This window comes from Mycetomoellerius zeteki, unplaced genomic scaffold, assembly GCF_001594055.1.
Source record: "Mycetomoellerius zeteki isolate Tzet28-1 unplaced genomic scaffold, Tzet1.0 scaffold70, whole genome shotgun sequence".
NCBI lineage: Eukaryota > Metazoa > Arthropoda > Insecta > Hymenoptera > Formicidae > Mycetomoellerius > Mycetomoellerius zeteki.
In genome coordinates this window covers 1983255-2008925 of record NW_017257720.1, presented here as the reverse complement: position 1 = coordinate 2008925, position 25671 = coordinate 1983255, and the positions used below count along the sequence as shown (strand labels likewise).

The 25671-nt window shown below is 29.9% G+C and overlaps 5 protein-coding genes across 7 annotated transcripts in view; 4 read left to right on the top strand and 1 right to left on the bottom strand.

The window, feature by feature from the left end:
- Positions 1–12209, bottom strand: part of stac (C2 and C2B_Munc13-like domain-containing protein staccato) — a 32916-nt gene extending 20707 nt beyond the window's left edge. The window contains exon 1 of the mRNA XM_018458089.1: positions 12054–12209. Coding sequence (XP_018313591.1) covers positions 12054–12172 — 119 coding nt within the window. The 5' untranslated portion in view covers positions 12173–12209. The remainder of the gene's footprint in view (positions 1–12053) is intronic.
- LOC108729126 (uncharacterized) lies at positions 1249–3695 on the top strand. The gene is made up of 4 exons (XM_018458093.1): positions 1249–1715; positions 1922–2655; positions 2800–3161; positions 3436–3695. The coding sequence occupies exons 1-4, from the start codon at positions 1254–1256 to the stop codon at positions 3663–3665; spliced, it is 1788 nt and encodes a 595-aa protein (XP_018313595.1). The 5' UTR covers positions 1249–1253; the 3' UTR covers positions 3666–3695.
- Positions 4988–6707, top strand: LOC108729127 (trypsin epsilon). The gene is made up of 5 exons (XM_018458094.1): positions 4988–5021; positions 5400–5497; positions 5579–5661; positions 5815–6089; positions 6426–6707. The coding sequence occupies exons 1-5, from the start codon at positions 4988–4990 to the stop codon at positions 6704–6706; spliced, it is 771 nt and encodes a 256-aa protein (XP_018313596.1). The 3' UTR covers position 6707.
- A 5982-nt stretch (positions 12210–18191) lies between the features above and the next one.
- LOC108729050 (uncharacterized) lies at positions 18192–19136 on the top strand. Its single transcript, XM_018457966.1, has one exon. It carries the CDS (start codon positions 18192–18194, stop codon positions 19134–19136), a length of 945 nt encoding a protein of 314 aa, XP_018313468.1.
- A 745-nt stretch (positions 19137–19881) lies between these two features.
- LOC108729066 (uncharacterized) lies at positions 19882–24326 on the top strand. Of its 3 annotated transcripts, XM_018457987.1 has the most exons (8): positions 19882–20000; positions 20518–20628; positions 20949–21024; positions 21588–21752; positions 22038–22351; positions 22729–22993; positions 23448–23791; positions 23988–24326. In XM_018457987.1, the coding sequence occupies exons 4-8, from the start codon at positions 21595–21597 to the stop codon at positions 24296–24298; spliced, it is 1392 nt and encodes a 463-aa protein (XP_018313489.1). In that variant the 5' UTR covers positions 19882–20000; positions 20518–20628; positions 20949–21024; positions 21588–21594; the 3' UTR covers positions 24299–24326. The 3 variants fall into 3 exon arrangements, with proteins under 3 accessions (XP_018313489.1, XP_018313488.1, XP_018313490.1); XM_018457986.1 differs by lacking the exons at positions 19882–20000; positions 20949–21024 and adding an exon at positions 20138–20168; XM_018457988.1 differs by lacking the exons at positions 19882–20000; positions 20518–20628; positions 20949–21024 and adding an exon at positions 21194–21222.
- Positions 24327–25671: the final 1345 nt, after the last annotated feature.

The window sequence follows — 25671 nt, the reverse complement described above, 5'->3', positions numbered from 1 at the left end:
CTTCTTAGCTAACATTTAAATAAAAATTAAGTAATTAGCGGAAGAAATTTTCACTCGGTTTATTTCATCTGTGATTTATCTGTTGTAAATGTGATGTCAGATTAATTAAGTAATCATCTGAAACGCGCAGTTGTGTAAGTGACTCAACATTCGTGGAGTTTGTTTTGTCATCTCGATGATATCATCTATTATGCAGGTGATCTATTTGTAGGCATATATAAGATTAATATCGAAGAATCACGGACGCAGAAATGCATTTCTTACATTCAACATTACGTAGGATATTGTGTTACTTCTCAACCAAAATTTACCCCAGCAAGATAATTAATTTAATTAAAAATATAAAAATAAATAAGAAATACAAATAAGAAATATAAATATAAATAAGAAATATTTTTTATTGATAACACTGACATAACAGTATATTCAATCAGTCAGTACACTTTATAAAAAACAAAAAAATTTTTTTAAATATATAGTATCACTTTTATCATTAATAATTCAATGACTATCTAAATAGTTCTATTTATATCTTTTGCGATTTTATTTTATCGTAGACACTAAAAGACAGTAACGCAAACGCACTCCATTACTAATTCTAGGCCAGTACCTGTGCAAGAATTGATTCCTGGTAAAAGCTGCCATCCAGACTGACGACGCGATCGTTGCGATTCTTGAACGCAGGCGCCACGCGCCATTTCGCTATACATACATACATACATACACTACGAATCCGTTGAAGCAAACATCAATAATGTTTCTGCAGTATTATTGCACGAAAATACTAGCGTTGATCTTTATCAGACATTAATTTATTTTTTCATAAAAATTATAAATATATTGGTTATTGTTCTGTAATCTCGAAAATAAACTTTGTATTATCATTATTGCATCATGTTATATATGAGGCAGCATTAACGTCCGTTTAAATGAAAGCATAAATTTTCTATTTTTATAATATGCATCAATGGATAGTTTGCAACGAGATAAGTTTAACTGAACGTACAAGAAATATTTTTTATTGTCCACGATAAATTGCATGACGTTCGTTTGAAAAAATCTACATAAAAGCGAACCAGTTATCTGCAAACATAGTTAGCTCAAACATGAGTTGCAAATTGATTATTTTGTTTCTATACTTTGGTAGTGTATTATTTTTAATTTCATATCACAATAACAAATAAATGTACAATCAATAATCAATGTTCTTTTCTTTCTATAATTTTTTTTCAGAGATTAATGTATTTTGTGTGATGACGGAAAGTATTTATCATAATGAAACGTTTTCCACGTTGACAGTATCTCGAAGGAATCAACCGAATATTGTATCATTTGTTTTGGTAAATCCAAAACAGATTCAACATGCAAAAATAATAATAAAACATTTCTTAGCGAGATTAACTGGGTCATTCGCTCAGCCAATAACCCTGAGATTGTCGTCTTCCGATGGAGGCAGTTTGGCAAGCACAATTAGTGAAATAAGCAAGATTATACGTGCAAAAATTATGGAATTCGCGCAAATTAGCGGCCTAACTGCATCAATTCGTGAATATAAACAAATATTATGGAACTCTACAATTTCTAAAAATTGGTTTACCGAAAGTCTTGTTCAGGGATCGCTGCTATTATACGATCTGATTGGAATAGGAGAAGAGATTGGATTTGCGATCAATCATTATTTCAAAACATATAATATGACTTTATACGAGGATAAGGTAAGCTCGAAAATATCAAAAGAGAGATTATTTTAGAAGTTTAAAGAAATTATAGTTAAGAGGTATAAGTATATGTGTAAATAGATTATAGCTTTAAAAGCAACCATTTAATTATCGTCGATGGTATCGAGAAGAAAAGTTTGGGCAATCTATTTATGAATTAGGACAATTATATAAATAACACAATCTATTAATATTTATTTCAGGACTTATCACTATGCAAAAAGACGAAGAGTTTCAAGTTTTTCAGTACTATAAATGACGCCGCCAGTTTTAGCGAAAAATTATTTGAATGTTTGTTGCCGGTAACAAACAGGAGGAATCCAACATCATCTTTTAATCTCGATCGAGCTCTTGTAAATTTAGCGAAAGATTCACCCGACAATACTGTGAAATTGTTTAAGTTTCGCTTAGATCAAGCATTCATCCGTTCTGCACCAAGTAACGGCACAACCAGTGAACAATTGCACATGTTGCTATGTCATTCACTTGTTGAAAAGATCAGTTATTACAGTGTTTGTATCAAAGAATTACGACGTTTCATGACTTGCATGTCTTCATCAAGAGATCAAGACTCGTACGAAGCAATCGGTCATCATAGATTTCTTATCAAACCATGGTTAACCGTTATTGAAAATTTAAGTGGATGTAAGATTAATATCGGCAATGCGAGCATTAACTGCCAGTTCTATCGAAGACTGCCAAAGTCTACAACGCAGCAAGTGAAATATATTTACGAAAAAATTTTAGATCAACGGATATCTAGACGATCACCTCTTTATCGTATCGCGAATAAACTCGGGAATATTCTTTCGAGAAACGAATGGGGAAGACAATTAACGTATGATGTGTGTCAGTATTTTGCAATTTTTCAGGAAGGTCACAGGAAGTTAAACACGCTTTCGAAAAATGCCGCTAAGGACAAGAGAGTGGCTATGAGGTTAATAATATTTTAATAACTCATGTATTTATTAATCTTTATTATAGTGCACGATATAACTTCTTAGAATTTTATACTATTAACATTAAAAATGCATAACTAAAATAGTATTTATTTAAAAATTTATATAAATAATTGTTTTAGATATAAAAAATTATCTGTATCATTAAATATATATAAAAATGGCGTATTAAGGGAAACGATACTTGCTATTAGAAATTTTCATCGTTTTGTATTAAAAATGCAACAATTTCTTATTCATGGTATTAGAAGTTCTTTCAAAGAATTATGGCAGAATCATTATAACATTCTCTCCTGCCTATCTAAATGGATGATGAAACTTTTGGAATTATTTGGATGTGCAAATTTAAGTGATACAGACATCGAAACGTCAACTTCTACTGATATTTCGTTAGTTAATATAACAGATTCAGATAGTGTAAGTGAGGAGGAACTTGACGAAAATAATCAAATGAGATATCTCGTGAAATATTCTAAGAGAGATCGTAAGTGTTTATATTAATACATATGAGAAAGATAATATTTCAACATACTAATTAATAATTTTTTGGTTTAATTTTTTTAAATTGTTTCAAAATTGTTAAAAAAATATTTTACTTTGATATCGAAGCAATTTCAGTAAATAATATTTTTATTTTCTTTTGGAATCGAGTTCTGTTAATTAATTCTAAATTAATTAAAAGAATTTGGAATTAGAATAATTTGTGCACGATAGTAGAGTTAATTTTATAAATAAACTGTATATTTTTATTTTTGCAGAAATAAGAAAGGAGGCCGATAATATTTTCGGAAAACTAATGCGTTTAATGAATCATGTAAGTAAAGTGCGAAGTCGAAATCACAGGAGCACTTTAGCATGTTTGGCAAATAACTTGCTATTAGTCACTATGTTCATGGAAACAATTAGTTTTGTTTCTACATTATTTTGTTTGGGAGAACATAAAGATGAATCTAACCTCGAAGAAATGACGGAATCCACCTGGACGTAAACGCGTAGATCATTGTTTTTCAAAAATTTTTTAGAAATTTCGACAATATCTATAATGAAAACAAAATTCTATTCAAAATATATACAAATGTAACAAATAGTTTTTATGGTTTAAACTTTAATGAAAGCTATTTTAAGAAGCAATGAACAATTTTCGATTTATCGATGTTAAAATAATTTAATTAAATTTATATTTAAATTTATATTAATAATTTAATTAAATTATATATGCATATATAATTAATTAATTTTTCTGCTGTAAGAAAAAATTTCTCAGAAATCAATGATATCTACGGTAAAGACTAAATTCTATTCAAAACATGTTTAAAATGTAACAAATGATTCTTATGATTTAAACTTTAATAAAAGATATTCTATTTTAAGAAGCAATGAATAATTTGCGATTTATTAACGTTAAAACAGTGTAATATATGTATATATAACGTGATACGTGTGTTTTGTACAGAAATGTCTCTTTCCTGGGAGTTATTTACGAGATCATTTTATATGGTTTTACAAAAATTCTGTCACTGTATATGTGTGTTGACGAATCGATTTCAAAATTGCATTGAGCATGTATCTGATATCACTACGAGCACCTCGTGACCTTGCGTGCGTATTTTGTTTATTTCTAGTCATACATTACTCGGCTGTTAACTCCGTTTCTTCGAAAACTACAAATTTAACAAATTTTTATGTAAATAATGTATAAATATATAGTATGCATAAACGAGTGCTGAAAGTGTTTATAACAGCAGGTGAATTCATTTCTGTGCAAAATACATGTATCACGTTTATCCTTTACAGAGAAATCAATAAATTTGGAGACGTATTGAAATTAATGAGTGGTAATTGCACATTAAACGCAATTGCAATTTTCATGTTTTTAAGATAATAACTATGGTATTTTAATCGGTTCTTACATCAAGACTGTCTTAAGTGATATCTTAAAATGCTAAACGTCTTAGATTGGTTTACGTATGTCATCTTAAGATTGTACTTAAGATATTCTTAAAGATATAAGAATTGTGTGTGACTATGAATGTCGGCCTAGGAATCTTTACAATAATTTCATTGCTAATAAATATTTGACTCGTTGCGACAAGGTATGATAAATTTCAAATTATCACTTTACTTATGGCACTTACATAAATCACGTTCAATCTTGGTACTATTGTGATGCTGTAATTGCGATAGTATCATCATTTGTTGCTGTTAAACGTTCGCGAAATATATCTTGTCTGACATTTACAACCACGGCGAAATAGATCGTCGCATTTTACATATGCTAGATCTCATTGTATGATGACACAGTCAGCAAAAATGCGCGGAGCAGTCATTGTTCTTTATTTTGCCGGTAGGAATAATTATTTACGTTATACAATACTGTTAACAATAAAACAAAAAAATATTTATGCCTTTAGTTATAATCGTATAAAAGTATGTATAAGTTATAATATAATACACACTGTTTAAAAAAAAAGAAAAAAAATTTACTTTTGTTACATGTAATATTTAATGTTGTCAATGAAAATGAAGTTACAAGTAACTTAAATTTAATATTTACATGCATTAAACTGCAAATCTGCATAGAGTTTAATAAAAAATGTATTAAACTTCGTAAAATTTTATGAAAAGTATACTAAATTTCATGCATATGTACACAAATGTACTTTTCAGTTACAGATACATTAAATTTCTATTACACAATGTTCCCCATATATGTATACTCTAGGTTTTCTGTTAGAAGAAATAGATGGAAATGCAACATATACAGCACAACCAAAAATTATTGGAGGACAATCAATCGACATAAGATATAGACCTTTTATGGTTAAGTATTTTTTAACTGTACGTCGACGTATAGATATGATTTATTCATTTGCTAATATTTTCTAAAAATAATACTTGCAGTTGTCTTTACATAATTCACATGGATTTTTGTGCGGCGCCAGTATATTATCGAGAACATGGGCTATTACTGCTCTTCATTGTTTGTAATAAGATTTTAACATCATGATTCGTTATTATTAATTCTTTAAACATATTCTTGTTAGAGTATTAATATTTAATTGAACTTACGAACTGAGCATAGTAAATTTATTTTTAATGATTTTAATGCTTTATTTTAATACTTTATTATTTTCTAGATTCTCAGAATCGTCGCAATATTATGTACGGGCCGGATCTAATAAAATAGATAGAAGCGGATCTGTGCATAGAGTGACGAACATTCACGTATATAACGATACATATCGCTCTTGGTTCTTGGGATTATTTCATCACGACATCGTACTTCTCAAAGTGAAACCACCATTTCGTTTTTCGAGAACAGTCAGGCCAGTTCGTTTACCAAGATCGACCCACGAATTACCATTTGAACTGTTAGTCTGTGGTTGGGGATACATAAATGATAAAAAAGTAAGTAAGTTAAATTGTAACGATTTATGCAGTGCTTTTTTAAACATTTTATACTGCTTATTTGTATATTTCCTACTCATGTATAAATTGTAAAAATACAAAACGTTTAAATTATTGATAATCGAAACAACAAAATTTGAAACTGCAGGATTTCAAATATATGTATATAGAATGTATATAGAATGTTTTTATTAAATAAAAACGCCTTTCGTCGATGCCTTTTATATTTATATTCTCTCTTTGATACACTTCTCAAATTTTTTATTATCTATTAATTTATTATTAGAAATTAAAAGAAATAAAAAAAGCATATAATTTAATTAAAATAATTTATAGAAAGAGAATGCTGAATCTCTAATGGGCGTTTACGTTCAGCACGTTCCGTATGAAACCTGTATTAATATTACATCTTCATACGCGACACTCATCAAAGACGACTATCATTTGTGTTACGGAATCCAAGGAAAAGACGCTTGTTTCGGAGACTCCGGAGGAGCATTGGCTAGTAGAAGGACAATTTACGGCATTGTGTCTTTTGGTCATGGTTGTGGAAAAGTGGCTGGCGTTTACGTCAAAGTTTCCTATTATCGAGAATGGATTAAATCTGTTATGAATTTATGATCGAACATGCAAATACACGTTTTAATGACTTTATTTCTTCTGATTACTTTCTACATTTTAATTTTTTCTATTTCTTTACTCATTTACTATTAAAAATTAATAATAAAGAAATGAAGATTTGATTAAAGTGGTGTAACAAATAAATATGATTTGTAAATTAATTAATATTATTTTAGAAATTAACATTAAGAAACTAGCATTTTATTATGTCTCTATCATATTTGCTACGAGTTTTAGTTTGTAAATAGATAATGTTTAGTAAAATTACATATTTTACAATTTTTCTTCTTTTGTATTCATGCTGATGAAAACACGAATAAAACTGAGAAGCGACTTTGTCGACACATCATGCCACTAAAAGCCTCGTGTTCTTATCCGCACAGGTTGAAAGTATGTTTTCGAGAGAATAGGCACAAAAGGCATATCGAATCACAGAGTCATGAACCCTCCTGCGTTCAGGTTCGGTGCGTGCAGGAAATCCACTACATACACGTGCTGTGCAAGAGTGTCGCGCACGCCTGCACGCGGCACACGTAGCGCTCACTGTGCAATACTGAATAAAAGGTGTACGTGACTACGTAATATACGTAATGAATATTTAGTTTTACGTGATAATGATATTTCTTAATGATTTTGGTTATTTATATACTGATCATTAAAAATTAACAGAATGGTACTAAATTAAATATGAAATATAACGCTTGTCTGGCTAATGTATGTATAGATTTTTACAATGATATGATGGAAAGGTGGTCAGTTATGAACAAAAAAAAGATTTTTCGAGTAATATTACATGTATAAAATGTTTATAACTCTTTTATATTTAGCGTAAAGTCATTAAAATATCAGAATTTGATTTTTAAATTATTTTACAATTTAAAATCATTTGCATCTTAACAATCGCAATATTAACATGAACCATATAAAAATAATATTTATGAATTTGTCAAAAAATACGATAATTTTTTGCGTCAAGTAAACGTGTCGGCGAGATACGGTAATTATATATATAAAATAAATTAAATTATTAAAAATTTATATTTATTTGCTCATAATACAATAGATAGATATATGGTATATACATATGATAAACGATAAAAATGATAAAAATCATGAGATAGAGACAACAGCACACAGCACTTGTATTCTCCCGCTATTTGCTGTTTATTTGGTCATGCATGCATGCTTGTTACTTTCAAGCTACTATTTACTGGTATGACTCATCCACGCGTGTTTCCCTGCGAGAAGCGAACCTCTGCCAGGTTTTCTGTTCGCGCTTCTAAGGGTCTTTAAACTCCCCTGCCACGTGCAAACTATTGAGTGTCTCCGTAAAAGACCGTGAGAAGTGCATTATCGTAACGGGACATCCGTCACATTTAGATGTGAACAGACAGACTGCTTTTACATACGGATATTGCGCTATTAATTCCGATCGAGATATACCCTAATGATAATAATAAACTTCTGGGAATGATGATGTATTGCTAATTGATAACAGGAACGAATCAGCATTGTGAATAGATTTTCATGTAGTGATATGTATTATTGTATTAAATATGATAATATCGTATTATGTATAGTATAATAATTGTATGCGTGTATGTGTATTTAAAAGTAAATCTACTAAACGTTTATGTAGCATGTATAATGTTATCTTGAATCACAATAGTGATCTATGTATGACAATCCTATATCCGCAAAATATGGATATCAATGCTTTGTGTTGTCCAATTCAAAATGCGCTTATCGGTCATAATCGATAAATTTCTCTTGGTTATATACTCTTTTTCACATATTGCAGACGATTTTTTTTATCTCTACAATATTTGTTTTGTTATCTTTTGTGCGACATTGTTTCTTGCAATAAATTTGAAATGCGTATATATCCTATTGTATAAAATCTTGCGGTTTTATTATTAGAGATTAAGATAATTCTTTGAAATTACTTATTAAAATAATTATAATATTTGTGTGCGTCATATTAAGATAAAAGTAATTATATTATTTTTGTAATTGTTATCTCAATATGATTATTAAGTTATTTTCTAGCAAGGCAAGATATTTATCGTAGTTATTATACATATTTTATTTTACTTGATATCAAATTATAATGTAGTTATAAATAATTTAATTTATATAGAAAAAAGATTATCGATAGTTTTATTATTTAAGAAAAAATAAAAGAATTTTTTTTTCACTCACCCATTCGTCACATACAGCATAGGATAAACTTTATTACGACAGTTCTTAAAAATCTCGCGACGGATTTTTAGAAACCAAGCGCTACTGCATTTGGGACTACAATATTTTTTTTTAGTACTATTATTTTGTATACTTTCAGTGATATCGTGATTGTCTACGAATTCCCAATTTGTATCATTCGAAACAATAGGTTCTTCTTCACATGTTATCAGAACATACGAGTTCTGTGAACTCATACTGGAAGAATTTGATGTTCCAGCATCGATGTGTTCCTTGTGCTGCAGACAAACATTGTCTGTGACATCCGATTCAAGATGCCTATCAGTCATAATCGATAAATTTCTGTTGGTTGAATACTCTTTTTCACAAATTGCAGACGATTTTTTTATCTCTTCAATATTTGTTTTGTTATCTTTTCTGTGACTTTGCTTCTTGCAATAAAATTTGAATTTTACGTGATTGCTCAACATGACTGTATTTGTGAATTATTTTGAATTTATCCTTGCAAATCTTCAAATTATGAATTTCTCTTGAAGCACAAATTTTTATAAAACCATAAACTACACATATTTTCACATACATATACTACTTTATAATAGATTTTATCTTAATATTATCACATTACTTTACATAATTTGCAAATACGCGATATGATTACGATTTATTAACTAGAAAGTCCTGGACTAATGTCGTTCATTTAGTACGCGACCCTTGTGAAGGAAAAAGTGGCACTGAACAGTCTCTATGGCATCAAGTATCCACGTTCACTGGGGATCCCAACTGATTGTGCACGCGTATGCGAAGAGAAGGGGTGTACGCGTTTACTTACTCACGCTTTTTTTCTTCGTTAATGTAGAATAGTAAAAAATATATTTGTTGTTATATTTTTTGTGTTAGATTTTGCATTATAATTTTAACTCGATTTATTTTGCAAAATTATTTTCTACACATTAAATATTTTTATGTATTTTATAACTGCTTATATATAAAAAGTACCTTATTAAAAAATATTGCAATAATAATATATTTATTATATATTATTAAAATATTAGATGTTATTTTCTTGAAGGACAAATTTTTGAAGGTCAGAAAACATTATTTTATTTGATGTTTCAAATCTATTTATTTGAAATATGTTAAAGCAAATATGAAACTAGGATCTATTTAATTTCTTTTTATTTTTACTATTTCCTACGGAAGATTTGTTCTCAATAGTACTATGTTGTATATTATTAAACAGTCAAACGTTAGGTAAAACTAAACGATGTGTCGGTATTCCTCAAGAGGTTAAAATAGTATACAAGTCACTTTAAATTCTTTAATTTTTTAATGCAGAAAAATATTGAGAAGTCTTTATTATGTACTACTTTAAATTATGAGTTTTTATTTCAGAATTTGTACAAGGATATTCTTCCTAAAAATCTTTTTTTTTTATATAATACGTATTATCAGTTAATTAATAAATAGTATCCGTTTTTTACTGGGATAAAAAAATTGAATTAAATATAATTTCAATGCTGCAATTATATTATATTTCGTAGATAATTAATATTACTGTTGAATTATTCTATTGAAATTAATAATGTTTATCGGAGTGTTGTTTTTAATTTCATATTACATATGCATTTGCGAGATTGAAAATAAATCTGGGAGTTCCCGTGAAATATGCGTGAAAGATAAAGGGAGTTTCCAAGGCTAATGATATTGTAGTTTCCGGTTTAGTGGTATTTATGTCACATATCAATTACGCATGACTATGAGCACGTCAATGCAGACATTAAAATAAATAGATATGATAAAATATGATAAATACTTTCTATATATATCTTATTTTAATTCATAATTTCATGTTTAATTCTCAGTTTTTTGTATTTACACGCACGTATATTACTTCTTAAATGTAAGGATTGTAGAAATAAATCTGTGCAATAGATTCAATAATTTGACAATTATACCGTTAATTTTATTTAATTACTAGCCTACGTTGTTACTTGCAAATAACAAGATCAATTATATTTTATTTTCATATATGAATCGTATGTTAGATAATTACTAGTCATTTGAATATCAAATTGCATGGCAACATTCCGTGCGATTATTAGATTAGAACATTTACATGTGTAAGTACGTATTACATATTTTTCAAATAGAATAATTTGTTTTATTTTACATTTTTAAATATAATTAATGCATGTACTTATTTATATTGTTACCATATAACTTGTTTTTCATGTGTGATTTGTGTTTGTTAAATTATTTATACATATTTTACAACATATTTATGTTAGATATTTTCTGGATAGATATTACAATAATAAACAAAGAGTTATTTACTAATTTTATTTAATTAAATAGATCATTTTTACTATTGCAAATTGATATTTGTTATAAACATAATAATTCTTTTTCATCAAATATCAAATCTGTGAAAATAAATTATTGTACATAATATCACTGTAAAAAGAAATATGTTTTATTCCTGCCTCTATTTTTTAAACACTTAAAGATAGTTTTAAACTTTTTCAATAGACAAAACACTACGTGTTTGGATTTAAAACACATAGTGTTTTCTATTGAAAAAGTTTAAAACTAAAACATCTTTAAGTGTTTAAAAAATGGAGAAGAATACAATATTTTAATATTTTTAAATTAAGCATTCTTTTTTCAGTGATATAGATAAATATTATTACAAATTTATTTTATTTAATAAAAGGAAACACAGTAATAATATCTTAGCTTCAGTATATGATAATGTTATCTGTATTGTCGTGTAAAGACATTGAAATAATATTATAATACGCCAAAGAGTATTTCGGAGAAAATAAATACTAATTATGTTCATGGAACTACAAGTTAAATACAGGTTCGCATATCGCTGTTACGGAGAAATTTAATTAACCTTACTTGACTCCGTAAAAGTCAACCCACACATATAACATACAATATAATGTATAAGCAATCTAAATATTCAGTACTACTATTAGTTTATGAATTATATTTTTTCTAGCAAGCAATAAATAAAAACAATTTAATTTAATTATTAAAAAAATTTAATTTACTTTTTATTCTGATAATTGTGAATTCATATATAATTTCTTAATATTTTAATAAGATATGATTTAAAAAACTTCAAGGTAATACTTACTCAATGCTGGACAGAGCTAGTAATGCTCGCATCGATTTTGTCGGTGGATTTTGACGTCTTCTGACATAATTTTGTTCTTCGTTATTTTCGGTACGTCTCCATGGAATCCAAGAAAGCATTTGATGGATGATATCTGATCGCGGAACAAGGAGTTTTCCACTACAATCTTGCAGTATTCTGCACTGTCAATAGAGAAACATGAATGTCAGAAAATTGATCTTACCCGTCACGCAAATGTATGGATACTGACAACGTAAAGCATTGAGCTTATGCAGAAATATGAAGTCCGCAACTGTGTAGAACGATAATTACTCGTGTAGTGCGCGTTAGTATACAGAAGTTAATCGCTGATCTCGAACGTAACAAAAAACGTCGTAGTCATCAGTTATGGACAATTTAGAAACATAAATACTTTTTGATAAAATCACTTAGTACTGTAAATGAAAATATAATATTATGAAAATAAAATATAATGTTTTTTTATGTTTTTTTAAAAATTTTATAATATATTTTGTATTAAAAATAATTAACCAATAAAAATAGTATTAGTAAAATTAACTAGTATTATAGCGTAATTAGTAATAAAACTAATATTATAACGGAACAGATAATTTTACTTGACATAAACACATGTTAATAGATAGTAATATGATAATTAATTAGGTAACGTATTTAATTTCACAAAAAAGTTTTTATTTATAATTTGCTGTATTGCTACATTTTCTATCATCTCTTTATCTTCTCATATCAAGTTTTATACTTTCTAGATTTTCTTTTTTTTTATTTTATCTGGTAAAATTTTTATTACGACCCTTTTAGTTGATGAAAGTTTGAAACTTCCTTTTATTTTCTCTCATCTAATGTTACAAATATTCGTTATGCAATTTTGTGATTTATATCATAAAAACAATTACAACAATAATTAGTAATAATAACAGTAATCGAAACGGAGGATTAATTGAGGTTGAAGAATTATATCGCATATATATTGACTGTTGACTCATTAATTAAAATGTTTTTTTGTATGATATGCGGAATATAGTTATTGATGATTTGGAGTTATAAGTATTAAATTATTGTAAATTTTTTAAAAATTTCTTATGTTTTTAAAATAATTTTCTATTGTTGAGAAAATTTTTTTTTATTTGGATGCCAGATAATCGTTACCAATATTATTTCAATAAAAATTTCATTTTTAAGAATATGTAAACTTTTCATATTTTATATTTCATATAAAGCGCATTATGTGTGAGAATTATAATAATTAGTCATTCAAATAATTTTGAGATGTCTAATTATTGATCTATTCACGTTTCTAAATATGTTTAGAACGAACAATTCTCTCATTGTCCTCTCACGCTGTTCTTCGTAAACCAGCGCATAATTTTCATCCACGTAATGAAACGTTAACTACTACATCATTAAAAACGAGCACACGCTTACCGTCTTTCTTGCTCGATGACGCTATCATCTGTCCGAAATTATCTCCTTCACGCTTAAGGAGTTTGACCCATCTCGCGCTCTGGAAACATCCGGTATATCCTTGCCGCTTGCGTTTTCACCCTCGTTTTCAGTGGATTCCGGGCGGAAAGCTCGGTCGGTCGGATTCATGGGGGTGGATTGAGACATGCCGGGGTGTGGCCGGGCCCAGGGATTAACCCCTGCTGACAGCCAATCATATCCGAGACAGCCCCACCAGGCGGATGACTACGAAACCCGGCTGAAACTGTCGCACTCCCTCGCCGTCCCTCGCAACAACCCCCACCGCTAATTGCCTTGGCTTTAATATCGCATGTGGAATGAAAGCCAGAGGAGGAAGATGAGGAGGAGGTAGAGGAGGAGGCAGCAAGGGTAACCAAGGCGGTGAAGAGGGACCAGGGAGGATAGTAGCGTTGGTTGTAAGGCAACAGAATGCTGTAGAGTCCAGGAAGGGAGAGACTGCTTTGTATGTGTCGATCGCAATACCTACGTTCCTGGGCTGTTCAGGGTGGAAGGATGGAAAGGGGATGCGTATGGCATTATGCGCTCGTGAATTTTATACGTGCGTCCACGCCTGTGCGGCAGCGATTGCATGGTTGCAGATCATTCTTGATACGGATTCAATTTGAGAACAATAGATAGCGTGGCTACTATTTACCATCGAAATTGATATTTAGTTAGTTAATGATCCTCTCCATGCCACGATCAGCAGGTATTGTAAATTCGGTTAGTTTCCGCAGTTGGTAGATTTATTGAACCGATCAATGATTGATGCAAACATCGTTAATTTTATAGATTCATGGATGCGACAGTCAAATTTAGTCATGACTAGAATAATGACATTTAAGAATGTACAATGTGATTTTTGAAATCATTAATGCAATGTAAAATCGATTGGATTTGTACATTGCTTATACAATATCAACTGTGTTTAATTGGACTCCTTGATTTTAATTCTTTAATTTGAATATTTCTGAAATCAATCAGTTTATCTATCGCATAATATAAATAAATGGATAATTTTTTCCCTTTATTTGTAAATCTTCTTATCAGTTCAAAATTTGCATAAAAAATATATAGATGTTTTTTAAAAGTACTTTAATAGAAACTATGTTGTAAAATAAAGAATTAAAAAGATCTTGTTGGTTTGATTTGTTTTATCAAAGATTTGTTTAATCTATCTGCATATCGAACTAATTTTGTTAAAGTGAATAGAAGTTTTGCCTGAGATCTTCTTTGTCTTATAATATTGGCTCGTAAGGGTAGCTCTTATAAAGCGGAGCAATTATCCGGGTAAAATACTCCACGAAATTTCCGTGATAAATTTCAGGCCGTAATAAGGGTGAGTCGCAAGTCATTTGGGCGGCGATCAAGAGGGTGGGTATCGAGCTTCAATAGAAATTCTTTTGGACCCCCACTACGGTACGAGCTACCATTTAATTTATTCATTTGTCGCCAATTTCACTCGACCCTGCTTCTGTCTTCCCTCGCGCGCACACACACACATACATATACTATCTAAAAACTGATCATTATCAGACTAGCACGCATTGTGAAAATAAGACAGCGAAGAAATTAACTTAACGATGCACAAGTTCTTTCTTTTCTAAAAATTTTACGTATATGTAATTTTTATTTTTCAAAAGAAATCACTATATGAATTGCGTAAAATATGAATAAATTGTTACTAAACAACAAATTTCTTTATGCATGTAAATATGTTTTTATATATATATAAATGTTTATATAAAAACATATAAATATAGTTATTTACATTTTAGCAAAATAATTAAAAAATCTTTTAACTCTCTCTATAATTCTTTTAATTTAACTTAAAATATACAAATGTAAAAATATATATGCATGATATAACAATTCACAGAAGATTTAGATTCTTTATTTGATAAATAAAAATTTGGAACTAAAAGGATTAGATTATCGGTGCTACAATGATCCCTTATAGTAAAGCAATTTATAGCAAAGTTTACGTAATAAGAAATATACGATGCAATTATGAACTGTTTGTAAAATAGAGAATAGCTTAAAGTTGTGTGTAAATTTTAAATTTATAGCTCAATCTTAACTTCATAATGGCTTTTCGAGCGTAAAACTTTTATTAGAGATGTTATTCGTGCGTATGGGTACATTATAAAAGTTGAAATACGTGAATTTATTAATAACACGCATTATATTGTATATTTAGATATTACAAGTAGAACTCTGCAACATTTTTTATATGCGTGAAAATATAGTTTTCACATAGAGAAATACATGTTAAAAATATTGTGTAATTATGAAATATCCAAAAAGATTTTACTCTCTTGTACTATACTATATTAGTCACAATGACGGATTGCAAGAAAAATATAATTAACATAAAATTTTTTTAATTCGGTTAAATCAGTTCTTCTCTTTCACTTTAAAGCACCGTATATTATTAAGATGATATTTGTTGTCATTAACAAAAAGATAAGGCTGTGCGTGCATGAAGTCGATATGATGTAAAACCTCGACATAATTAAGCTCTTGCCCTCGAGTGTAACCTCCTTAGAGGTTTTCCAAGGTACTGAAATTCCCGCGTACCCGTCAACGTCTAATGAGGGGATTGTGGATGAAGTTTCAGATTGGCATGAAGCAATTAAGGAGGACTTATTTACCTCGACATCTTTAGAATATATTAATAACGATGGTCACTGTTTTAGTCTTAATTTAGTTATATAAAAACTGTAGACAAATATATGCATTATAGTTAGCAATTTTTTTTCTCTTTACTGATGTGTGTGTGTGTGTGTGTGTGTGTGTTTGAAAATTATATATTTTTTTTTACATTAATATTTTAGAATTCAATTCTTTACTATAAAAAGGAAAGTAAATGTTTCTCATAATAATATATCTTTAAACATAATTTTTATCAATTATATTTCTAATAAGTAAAAATAAATTACGAAAACAAAGATTTATTTTTATTTCGTGTAATAAATGTAGATATACCTTACGTGCAAAAATTCTATCTATAAATATTTCGAAAAATATGTCAACAATATTCTAAACATCTTCTTTTGATAACAGTTTTTTATAATTAATTTATGTTCATTATAATATTACCATCTTTGTGTAATTAGCTCAAGAATTCCCCGAGTCAGCGCGAAATTTCGTAAGATAAATTGCGCGAAATTCCTCCCAATAATCCATAGCGAGTGAACTCTTCGATGTTAAAGACTATCTCAATCCAAGACGAGATAAGAAAGATCATCCGAACAAAATTAAACTACCTCATCATCATTAGGACCTAATTACCGGAAGGTCTTGGACGCGGATGACATCGCTGACGAGCGGCCGAAGCAAGGCGCTAACTACGTTCACGCACGCGCTCATCTTCGTCTCCACAGATACGGCTTTCTGAGAAGCTTGGTGTCGGTATCAGCATCTTCAAGTAAGCTAGTTGGTCTAGGCGAAAGCTTATTAATGGGTGCCTGCTAGGTGGGACGGAGGAGGTTTTCGCAGAACGACGGTGAGGAAGAACGGGTTGTGAGTCGACGGAGGTGGATGCTGGCTGGATAGCTCGAGATAGAGGGTAGAAAAAAGTAACAGACTCCCCGCAAATAACCCCCACGATGTTCGCGGTAGGCGTGTCCTGGACACGGGGTGATGGCAGAATCCGACCAACCAGGATTCGGCGACGACGTGCGCCCCGGCCTTCTCTCGTCGAATGAAAAAATATTGACCGTACGAGGGGGTATCCTGCGGTCCATTTGGGGGTTGCGGAGGTGAAACATAACGGTCGACTGATTGTTAGGGATGGCGGGCGGGCAAGGAGGGTTACGAGGCGGCGGGTGAATACCCTCCTCGTCACGTACGGGATCATTAGCTGGATATCCTTGGTCCCGTTGGCCAACCCTATCCGATAGCGGTGATCCTCGTGCTTGACATCATTATCCTTGGATGCTGCAGAGCGCCAACGCGGTCCGATCATACTTCGTCGAAGGCGCCTTCGTAGTTCGGTCTTCCGAATACTGCTACTGTTTCTTCTCGTACTTTTGCCACTTCTTTGCTTTTATTTCCGTTTCGTTTGTATTTATTCATCAATTTATTCACCATTTGACAATCTGAACAACTTACAGTTATTCAATGAATCTGCAAAAATTGTGACAGTGCGCGAATTTGTTGTTTATGATGGGATAATAATTAATCGATAATAAACATTGCTGTGATGATAATCTAATGACTTTCGATTTTGACATTGTGTGTTTTGAAGATTTATGAATGGCAAGTTAATGTGACTAAAAAATGGTACAATCTGTTTAATGAAAAATACGTGATAAATTACTATTTCTGATTATAACTCTGACAGTGAATAATTGATGACCATGGTGAAGAAGAAAAATTAATTGGATACATTTAATCGACCGCCATTTCTACAGAAAGAATTTGTGATAAATGTTTATGCAACATATTCTAAACATTCTAAAAAAAACTCGAATTTTTTTGTGTGATTCTTTATCGAATTTGATTGTATTCTTTGAAGTCAAATTCAAATTAACATTTGTGTTAAGTAACGAAAAACATTAATAAACGTTTAATGCTAACTGTGGCTATATGATCGAAACATATTATCAAGAAAATATTGAAGTAAAATAACAGTTTCAAAAACATTTAAAAATGGAGACGAGTGATCCGTCGGGTAGACTAACGGCGGAAGATTTATCGGATTGCATAAGTGACAGCAGCCATTCGGAATCTCAATTAAGAGCTTTTCAAAGTTATGAGCGCATCAAAGAGTTGAATCTGTCTATTGATAAAACTAAAGAAGATACATCGACGGAACCGAAAGATTTTCATCTTAGTCTTGAAGGTGGCGATAGGACGTCTCTCCGATTCAATGAATTTCCATGCGAAAACCCGACCAGAAATTTGACTATGACGTTAAATAAAGCCAAAGATTTCGGTTACTCCGCTAATAATTTGACTGAAATTAATTATCCGTTGGAAAGATTGAACGAGAATGAGGAATCGACTGATGCCGCAACGCTTTGCAGACCAAAAAATTCCAGCGCTAAAAACGTGCTGTTTAATTTGCGCGAGACGAAACAAAGGAGTCCCCATGCGTCGTTATCTTCCTTAGATAGGTATAGCAAGGATCTTAACTTCGTGGTAGAAAAGGAAATAAAGGACTTCGGTCTGCTCAAGAACTACAATCTCGATCGCATGAAAGAGTTCAATTTTTCCCTAGATAGAATGAGGGATACTCACATTAGCAGTTTGACCATTGAAAGATTGCGTGGTGGTGCTGATTTACTAGAAAATTCGAGCATGTTAAATCACAAGGAATTTAGGAACTTGCAAGTACAACCGAGGAATCCCGATCTTGAAGCTATAGCTTTGGAGCGTATGAGACGCTCGCATCTACTTGGTACAGAACTATCCGCGCAAAATTTGTCAACGCAAGTGCCGCATCCGCATTCGATTACGCATATGCAACATTCTCAACAACAGCAACAGCAACAAGCGAAGTCCTTCACCATCGACGCGATCTTGGGCTTAAGGAACAATCAGCGAGAAAAACGAAATCAACAGCAACAATACAGAAAACACCAGGGTATTTAGAATATATTTTCTATTAATTATTTGTGTTAATTTATCTGTTAATTCTGACTGTTATTAATTATACCTTTTTCGTCTGTACAGCCTCATTAAATAAAAAACGAGAGATACACAGAAATTCAAATTACAATTAATTACTGAATAATTTCTTCTTACGCAATGTTGAAGCAGTATATTTTTGGAATTATTTAATTAATCCTTATAACGCACATTAAATTCTTATAGGATATTACTTATTTGTCATAATATTTATTAGTTACTATATAATAAAAATATTCTATGTTATAAAGTAAGCATGTAAGAAAAAAATGTTTCAAATATTTCAAAGAAAATTAAACATTTAAATTTACTTATTGTAAATAAATAAATATTAGTAGAAATTATTATTTCTATAATATATTATTTCTATAATATATTATTTCTATAGTATATTATATCTATAATAGTACTAACTACTAAACTATAATAGTATTAGTAGATATTATTTTTATATAAAACTCAAAGCTTTAATTATTAAAATTAGAATCGCAATTAAGAAAGTAATTATAATTAAAAGTCAAAATAAAATTATTTTTAAACAAAAATATTTTAAAAAATTGAAACTTGTAAAAAAACGATAATATTTTGCTCCAAATACAAGAAATGCATTTAACATTTTAACAGACTACTATGTGCAATATATGTATTATTTAATTGAATAAGAAACAATTGAAATGTGCTATTATATGTACTGTATGATAATCGAAAGCGTATAACTAACTTCAGATAAATTTATTAGTTTCTACTAGAATGAACGTGTCAAATATCTAAATTTTCAACGTCGAAAAGAAAGCAATAGTATTCAAAATTTCTTTATTTCAAATACAGGTATGATATTTTTTTTGTAAAATCTTCTAAGATATCTACATAATATATCTTCGCGAATTTCTTAATGGATTATGCTCAAATGCACATGTGCAACTTAACCTTATTACATACTCTTTTATTACTCACGTTGGGTGTCCAGGACACCTTAGATTTATAAATTTATTAAATGTATGAATGCTCTGTTTACACGTTATCATATTTAGCACAAATTATTTCATAATTTAAAAACAATTTTTACATGTTTTTATCTAAAAGGTGTATAAATATTATCCATCTTTACTTAATTGTAAATCATTAAAAAGAACAATAAAAATTGAGATATAATATTCGGATACAGAAACATAGCACGCGAGTAATTATATTAAAAAAGACACAGTATAATGTAAGATTATATTAAAATGCATATATTGCATTTTAGTATAGTTTTTTACTAGCTTTATTATTGTTTAACTTTTGTTACAGAGGATGTAATTAAATGTTCCTTGTTATTCTATACGTTTGCTTGCTATTTTCTCAGGTCAGGAAAGCTCAACAAAGAACAGCAGTTCGAGTTCTGGTTCTGGTGGAGGAGGCAAAGTGAAGAGGGTACGAACAATTTTTACAGCGGAACAATTGGAACGACTGGAAGGTGAATTTGCACGTCAACAATACATGGTGGGCCCCGAAAGATTGTACTTGGCTCACGCACTTCGACTGACTGAGGCCCAAGTTAAAGTCTGGTTCCAAAATCGTCGCATAAAGTGGCGAAAGTTGCATCACGAGCAACAAAGTCAAAGAGTGCACGAGTTCCAGCGCACGTTGAATTCTTCGCTGGAACACGAAGACAGCAACGAAACTGACAAATGGTGAAACAGAAAATCACGATCTATGCGTTCCTAGATCGTGACTGTCACCTTGTTCCTTCTTCTTTAACTACGCCGCTCTATCCTTTTCATTTCGTTATCCTAGGAAGCCGAGAAGTTATTCTACGCGGATGTAGTTGCAGATGAAATTTCGAACGTGCAATTGTCAATCTCCTGAAGAAGTATAATTTTATATAACTTCTTGTAAAATATCCACGTCACATCTTTCTTTTGTCACTCTCATCTCTGTGCTAATCATCTTGCCAGCTCTTAATATTGCACCATAAAATTCAAGCGTTCTTTGAAGAAATTATATTACAAATTGTGACGAAGAGAACTGTATATTACAAAAAGATATTAATATTATAGATTGTGCTAAAGTGAGTTTCCTATTTCTTAAAACATTTCTTTCATACTTTAGCTTATAAAATTGCCAAAATAAACCGATACGACATATTATATTATACGATAAATATGACAAGATTTATCGTGTCCTTAAAAAATTGTAAAAATATTCGTGATCAGCAAATTGCTATGATTAGAAGTGCAAATTACTTGAGCAAAATTTAAACAAACAGAATATATAAAATAATAATAAAGAATTGTGCCAAAAGCAAACAGTGAAAATAGAAATATAATAAACAATGAGGAACAAAATTTGAAGAAGGTGGAATAAAATGTTTGAGAATTAAGAAATTACAAATGTAAAAGTTCATTTTTGACAACGTTTAAATATCTATACAAGCTTTCTGATGAGAATGGAGCAAATTGGAAGATCTAAGACAAAGTACATTTCACCACATACATCTACGTGGTCTGCTAATCAAACCATTAATGGTAGAGTTCCATCTGATGCATATTGGAAATATACACAAAGAAGCAATCAAGATACCCTTGATAAGAGTGCCAGGTAATTTTTAATAAATGACAAAACTTAAAGAAATGTCCCATATAAATCCTTTTACATACATATTGAAAATATTTAATTAAAAATTTTTGCAACGAATATAACTCATACATTATTCAAAGATTTAATACTTAAATTTATGTTAAATTTTGAACTTAAATGCATAACTTTATCAAAAGTATAATTTTAACTCTTTTTGGCATATAACGCCAGGAAAAAAATTCAATATCTCTCATAAATAGATAAAATCTTATAAAAGTGAATCAAATGCAGTTTCATGATTTTTAGACGTCAACAAAGTCCTATGCCAGAATCGGTGAACTATTATTCTTCTGCAAATTCTTACAAGACTTTAAAACATAACGCTTATCCATACTCAACACATCCGAAACAATCTTCTGCTCTTCACGCGGAAGTACCACAGCGATACCAACAGATTACTACGAAATCTGCTAGAAATAAAGATCGTATTGATAATGTTGATGTCATAAACAAAGATCGGTATAAGACTCAACAAGAAGATGAGAATAATACAGAATACATCGATGACGAACTAGGAAATTTTACGGAAGATAATTTAGAAGAAGATGCTGAAGAGGAAGGTATAAAATGTAAATGTTATTTAATTTATCTTTTTTTTTTTTACATAAAACTCCATTACGTTTAAAAAATTATTGGTAAGAAAATATTAATAAATCCATAATATATTATTAATAGTTCAAACATATTTTTTAAAGAATATGAAAGAACTGATCTAAGCAATTTTAATTATTATTACATTTATAAACAGACAAAAGATGGAAGAAACACAAAAGAGATTAATAATAACATTGAGAAATAATATTGGGAAAAAAATACGTTTTTTTAATAAAATAAGCTATATTTATTTATAGAATATTTAGATATATATTCAAAATGATTAAAAGAGTCATAATTATTGAGACTGCATTTAATTTCTTAAAATAAAATGTTCCTACAGCGGAGAATAATCGATCTCTTCGAAATGACAAAAGAGTCGAGGAGTCCATCAATAAGGAGTACGATGAGCAGGAAGCAGATGATGAAATAGATGAAGAATCTGATGCACCTGCCGAAACACAAGCTATACAACGCAATGCAGTTAAGAAAGATGCATTGTTGCGAGCACAGCGAATGCGAATGATTAATCAGCAACAAGATTTACATAGAATTCGTTATTCTCAACAAGTACCAAAACTGTATCCAGCTTATCATTTACCAACAAGGTTTGTAATATAAATTCTTAAACACGAAAAGTTGTTTTACAAAATTATTTATTTTATAACCGATGAGTTTAATGTTTTTAATTAGAGAAAATATAATTTCTTATTATCTATATTTACTAAGATCAGAAACTTATAAAAATATATTTTACTATGCTCTCTCTCTTGCTTCATCTAATTTAGTTAATTCTAATTATTCCTCAATTTATGCTAGTTTAATCGCACTATTGCGTGGACAGTCCATTCAAAGCTAATGAAGAACTAAATGGATTGTGCATGACAAAGTAACATGAATCGCTAGAAATTAGAGACATAAACGCACGTTAAACAGAATACATTGTAATTAAACAGCTTAATGATAAATTATCTGCATTATGCTTTTGGTTTGATATTCTCTTTAATCATACATATTCTATCATCGATACGTCAAATTTCTGCGAGGTGCCTGTATGATTAGGTACTACCACAACGCACATGAGCATGATATCCATGAAACGTTGTCGGAAGAAGATCTATATACGGCTCAAGCAATAAAAAATTCTCCTCGAAGATTATCTATGGGCTATCATCAAAATTGGATTCCGCAAAGGAGTTCAACAGATCAATATGACACAATGGCCTCGCTAACTCAACCGAGTCGCCGAGCACGGACAAGACCAGAAATAAAGTCATTTACGGAGGCAGAACTTGCTGATAGGAGAAAGTGTAGCCGTTGCGGTACTATCTCAACCAGGAAACCATCAACTTCAAGAAGGAATAATTGTAGGTTCCAGGATAATCCTAATTTTTCGACTCGTTTTGGTAAGCAAGCAACATTTAAAAAAGTACAGTAATATTAACAATAAACTGTAATTACTTATTAATAAATAATCAAAATCATTACCTTTTTTAATTAATTTTTAAATTTATTTTTATATTCATTACCTTGAATTCATCATTAAATTTTTGTATAAATATTAATGTTTATATTATTCTTGAATTTTCTTACTTTTTTCAGGCGATGATGCAGAGATACTCGATCAATCTTGGTGCAGCCATTGTAAGCCGAAACATCATTTTGAAGGAAATATAAGGCCTTGTGAAATTCCACCCTCAGCTTTATATTCAATGAAATCACGACGTTCCAGGAATACTAATATACCAATGCACGAAACGTTAGAAGAAAAACATCCAATGGATGAGATATCGCATGAGTTCGCACGGATGTCATCCAGATATACCAAAGATACGCCTTTACGAGATAGAACCAGACATTCCGCGCAGACAGCACAAGGCGCAATTAGAATATCTACTCGTTATGATCCTTAAATATTTTCCTAAATTTTATCACTTTTATAAGTCATTGTCAAAGATTAAGAAAATTAATATTTTACGGATGTAAAACATTAATTTTGATTAATTGATGAACATACATGAATTTGTCTTCTGGAATTCTGTTGTCTTTTAAAATTTTGATATTTTTAGAAAATAATGAAATTTGTTTTGTGTCTACTAAAATAACATCTTTTAAAATAAAGCTTTTGGAATAATTTTAATAAATAAATTACTGCGTGTCATAATATGGAATAGTCCGACTACGATTTATTAAAAATTAACTATTTTGTTATGAGTAGAAAATAGATTTACAAATATGGATGTTCTTAAAGTAAACATTGCGCTATTTTCAAACTATCTGTCACTGAATATAGTGTCACATGCTAAACGAGAAACGTGATGAAATATAAAATTATCGATAACTGAGAGAAATATAGAACAATGAAAAATGACATTGCACTTTGTAACACAATCACAGATGCTACTTCTATTCACAATCAGTTCTCTTCTACCGTTTGTCTAATATATATTTTTGTAACTGTCTTTCAAATCGTGTAAATGTATTCTGTGTAGTGTAATTAAAAAGTTGTGCCACAAAGGCATGAAAAATTAGTTTCACAATGTATCATACAAACTGAATAAAATCGATAGAGCTGATAAAGCGATTTAACATTCTTTCTCATTGTAATTTTGAAGAGATAAACGTCACTTTATGTCTTTTGGCACTGGCGCACAAAATCTACTGTAAATACGTGATACTATTATATAATTAATTATACGATAGACGTACGCATACATGTTAAACCGAGAATAAACTCTCAATCTGTACATTAAACATAAATGGTATGTTTAATTGATCCCAAATTAATATCCATACCTAAACTAATATTTATATTATTTTTATTAACTATTTTCTACATAATTAATCTAGATTTTTTTCTTATGTACATTGTCAAAAAGTAAAATAAGTTATAAACACGACAAATATTATTCAACAGCATTTTAATATTGCTAAAAAATTAAAATTAGATTAAAGTCTTTTGAATCGTGTGCAGATGTATTTTGTATAGTGTAATAAAAAAGTTATGCTATATGAAGGCATAAATTATTATGAGATTTTATGATTACGAAATATGGACATTTTAAATTTCATGGATAACAAGAGAATTACTCTACATTTTGTATGAGTTTTCAAATAATTTTTATTCCGCTCGTGGTCAAAGTCAGAAAAAAGGAAATACTTCTTTATATAACTACTAGCCGAGCGTAAAAGAGAAGCTTTGACTGAAGCTTTTATTTAAATATTAATAACGCTCTGTCATATTTATACTGAAAAATTATATTTTATTTAATTATAAACTTAATAT

What these genes read in the sequence shown, in the direction of transcription:
- LOC108729126 (XM_018458093.1), top strand. Translation starts at nt 1,254, where the DNA reads ATGACGGAAAGTATTTATCATAATGAAACGTTTTCCACGTTGACAGTA. An exon ending in TGACTTTATACGAGGATAAG is followed by an intron (nt 1,716 to 1,921) that starts GTAAGCTCGAAA and finishes TATTTATTTCAG; the next exon opens with GACTTATCACTATGCAAAAA. An exon ending in GACAAGAGAGTGGCTATGAG is followed by an intron (nt 2,656 to 2,799) that starts GTTAATAATATT and finishes TAATTGTTTTAG; the next exon opens with ATATAAAAAATTATCTGTAT.
- LOC108729127 (XM_018458094.1), top strand. Translation starts at nt 4,988, where the DNA reads ATGCGCGGAGCAGTCATTGTTCTTTATTTTGCCG. An exon ending in CATTGTTCTTTATTTTGCCG is followed by an intron (nt 5,022 to 5,399) that starts GTAGGAATAATT and finishes TGTATACTCTAG; the next exon opens with GTTTTCTGTTAGAAGAAATA. An exon ending in ATTACTGCTCTTCATTGTTT is followed by an intron (nt 5,662 to 5,814) that starts GTAATAAGATTT and finishes ATTATTTTCTAG; the next exon opens with ATTCTCAGAATCGTCGCAAT.
- LOC108729050 (XM_018457966.1), top strand. Translation starts at nt 18,192, where the DNA reads ATGGAGACGAGTGATCCGTCGGGTAGACTAACGGCGGAAGATTTATCG.
- LOC108729066 (XM_018457986.1), top strand. An exon ending in ACAATTGGAACGACTGGAAG is followed by an intron (nt 20,629 to 21,587) that starts GTGAATTTGCAC and finishes TATCTATACAAG; the next exon opens with CTTTCTGATGAGAATGGAGC. An exon ending in ACCCTTGATAAGAGTGCCAG is followed by an intron (nt 21,753 to 22,037) that starts GTAATTTTTAAT and finishes CATGATTTTTAG; the next exon opens with ACGTCAACAAAGTCCTATGC.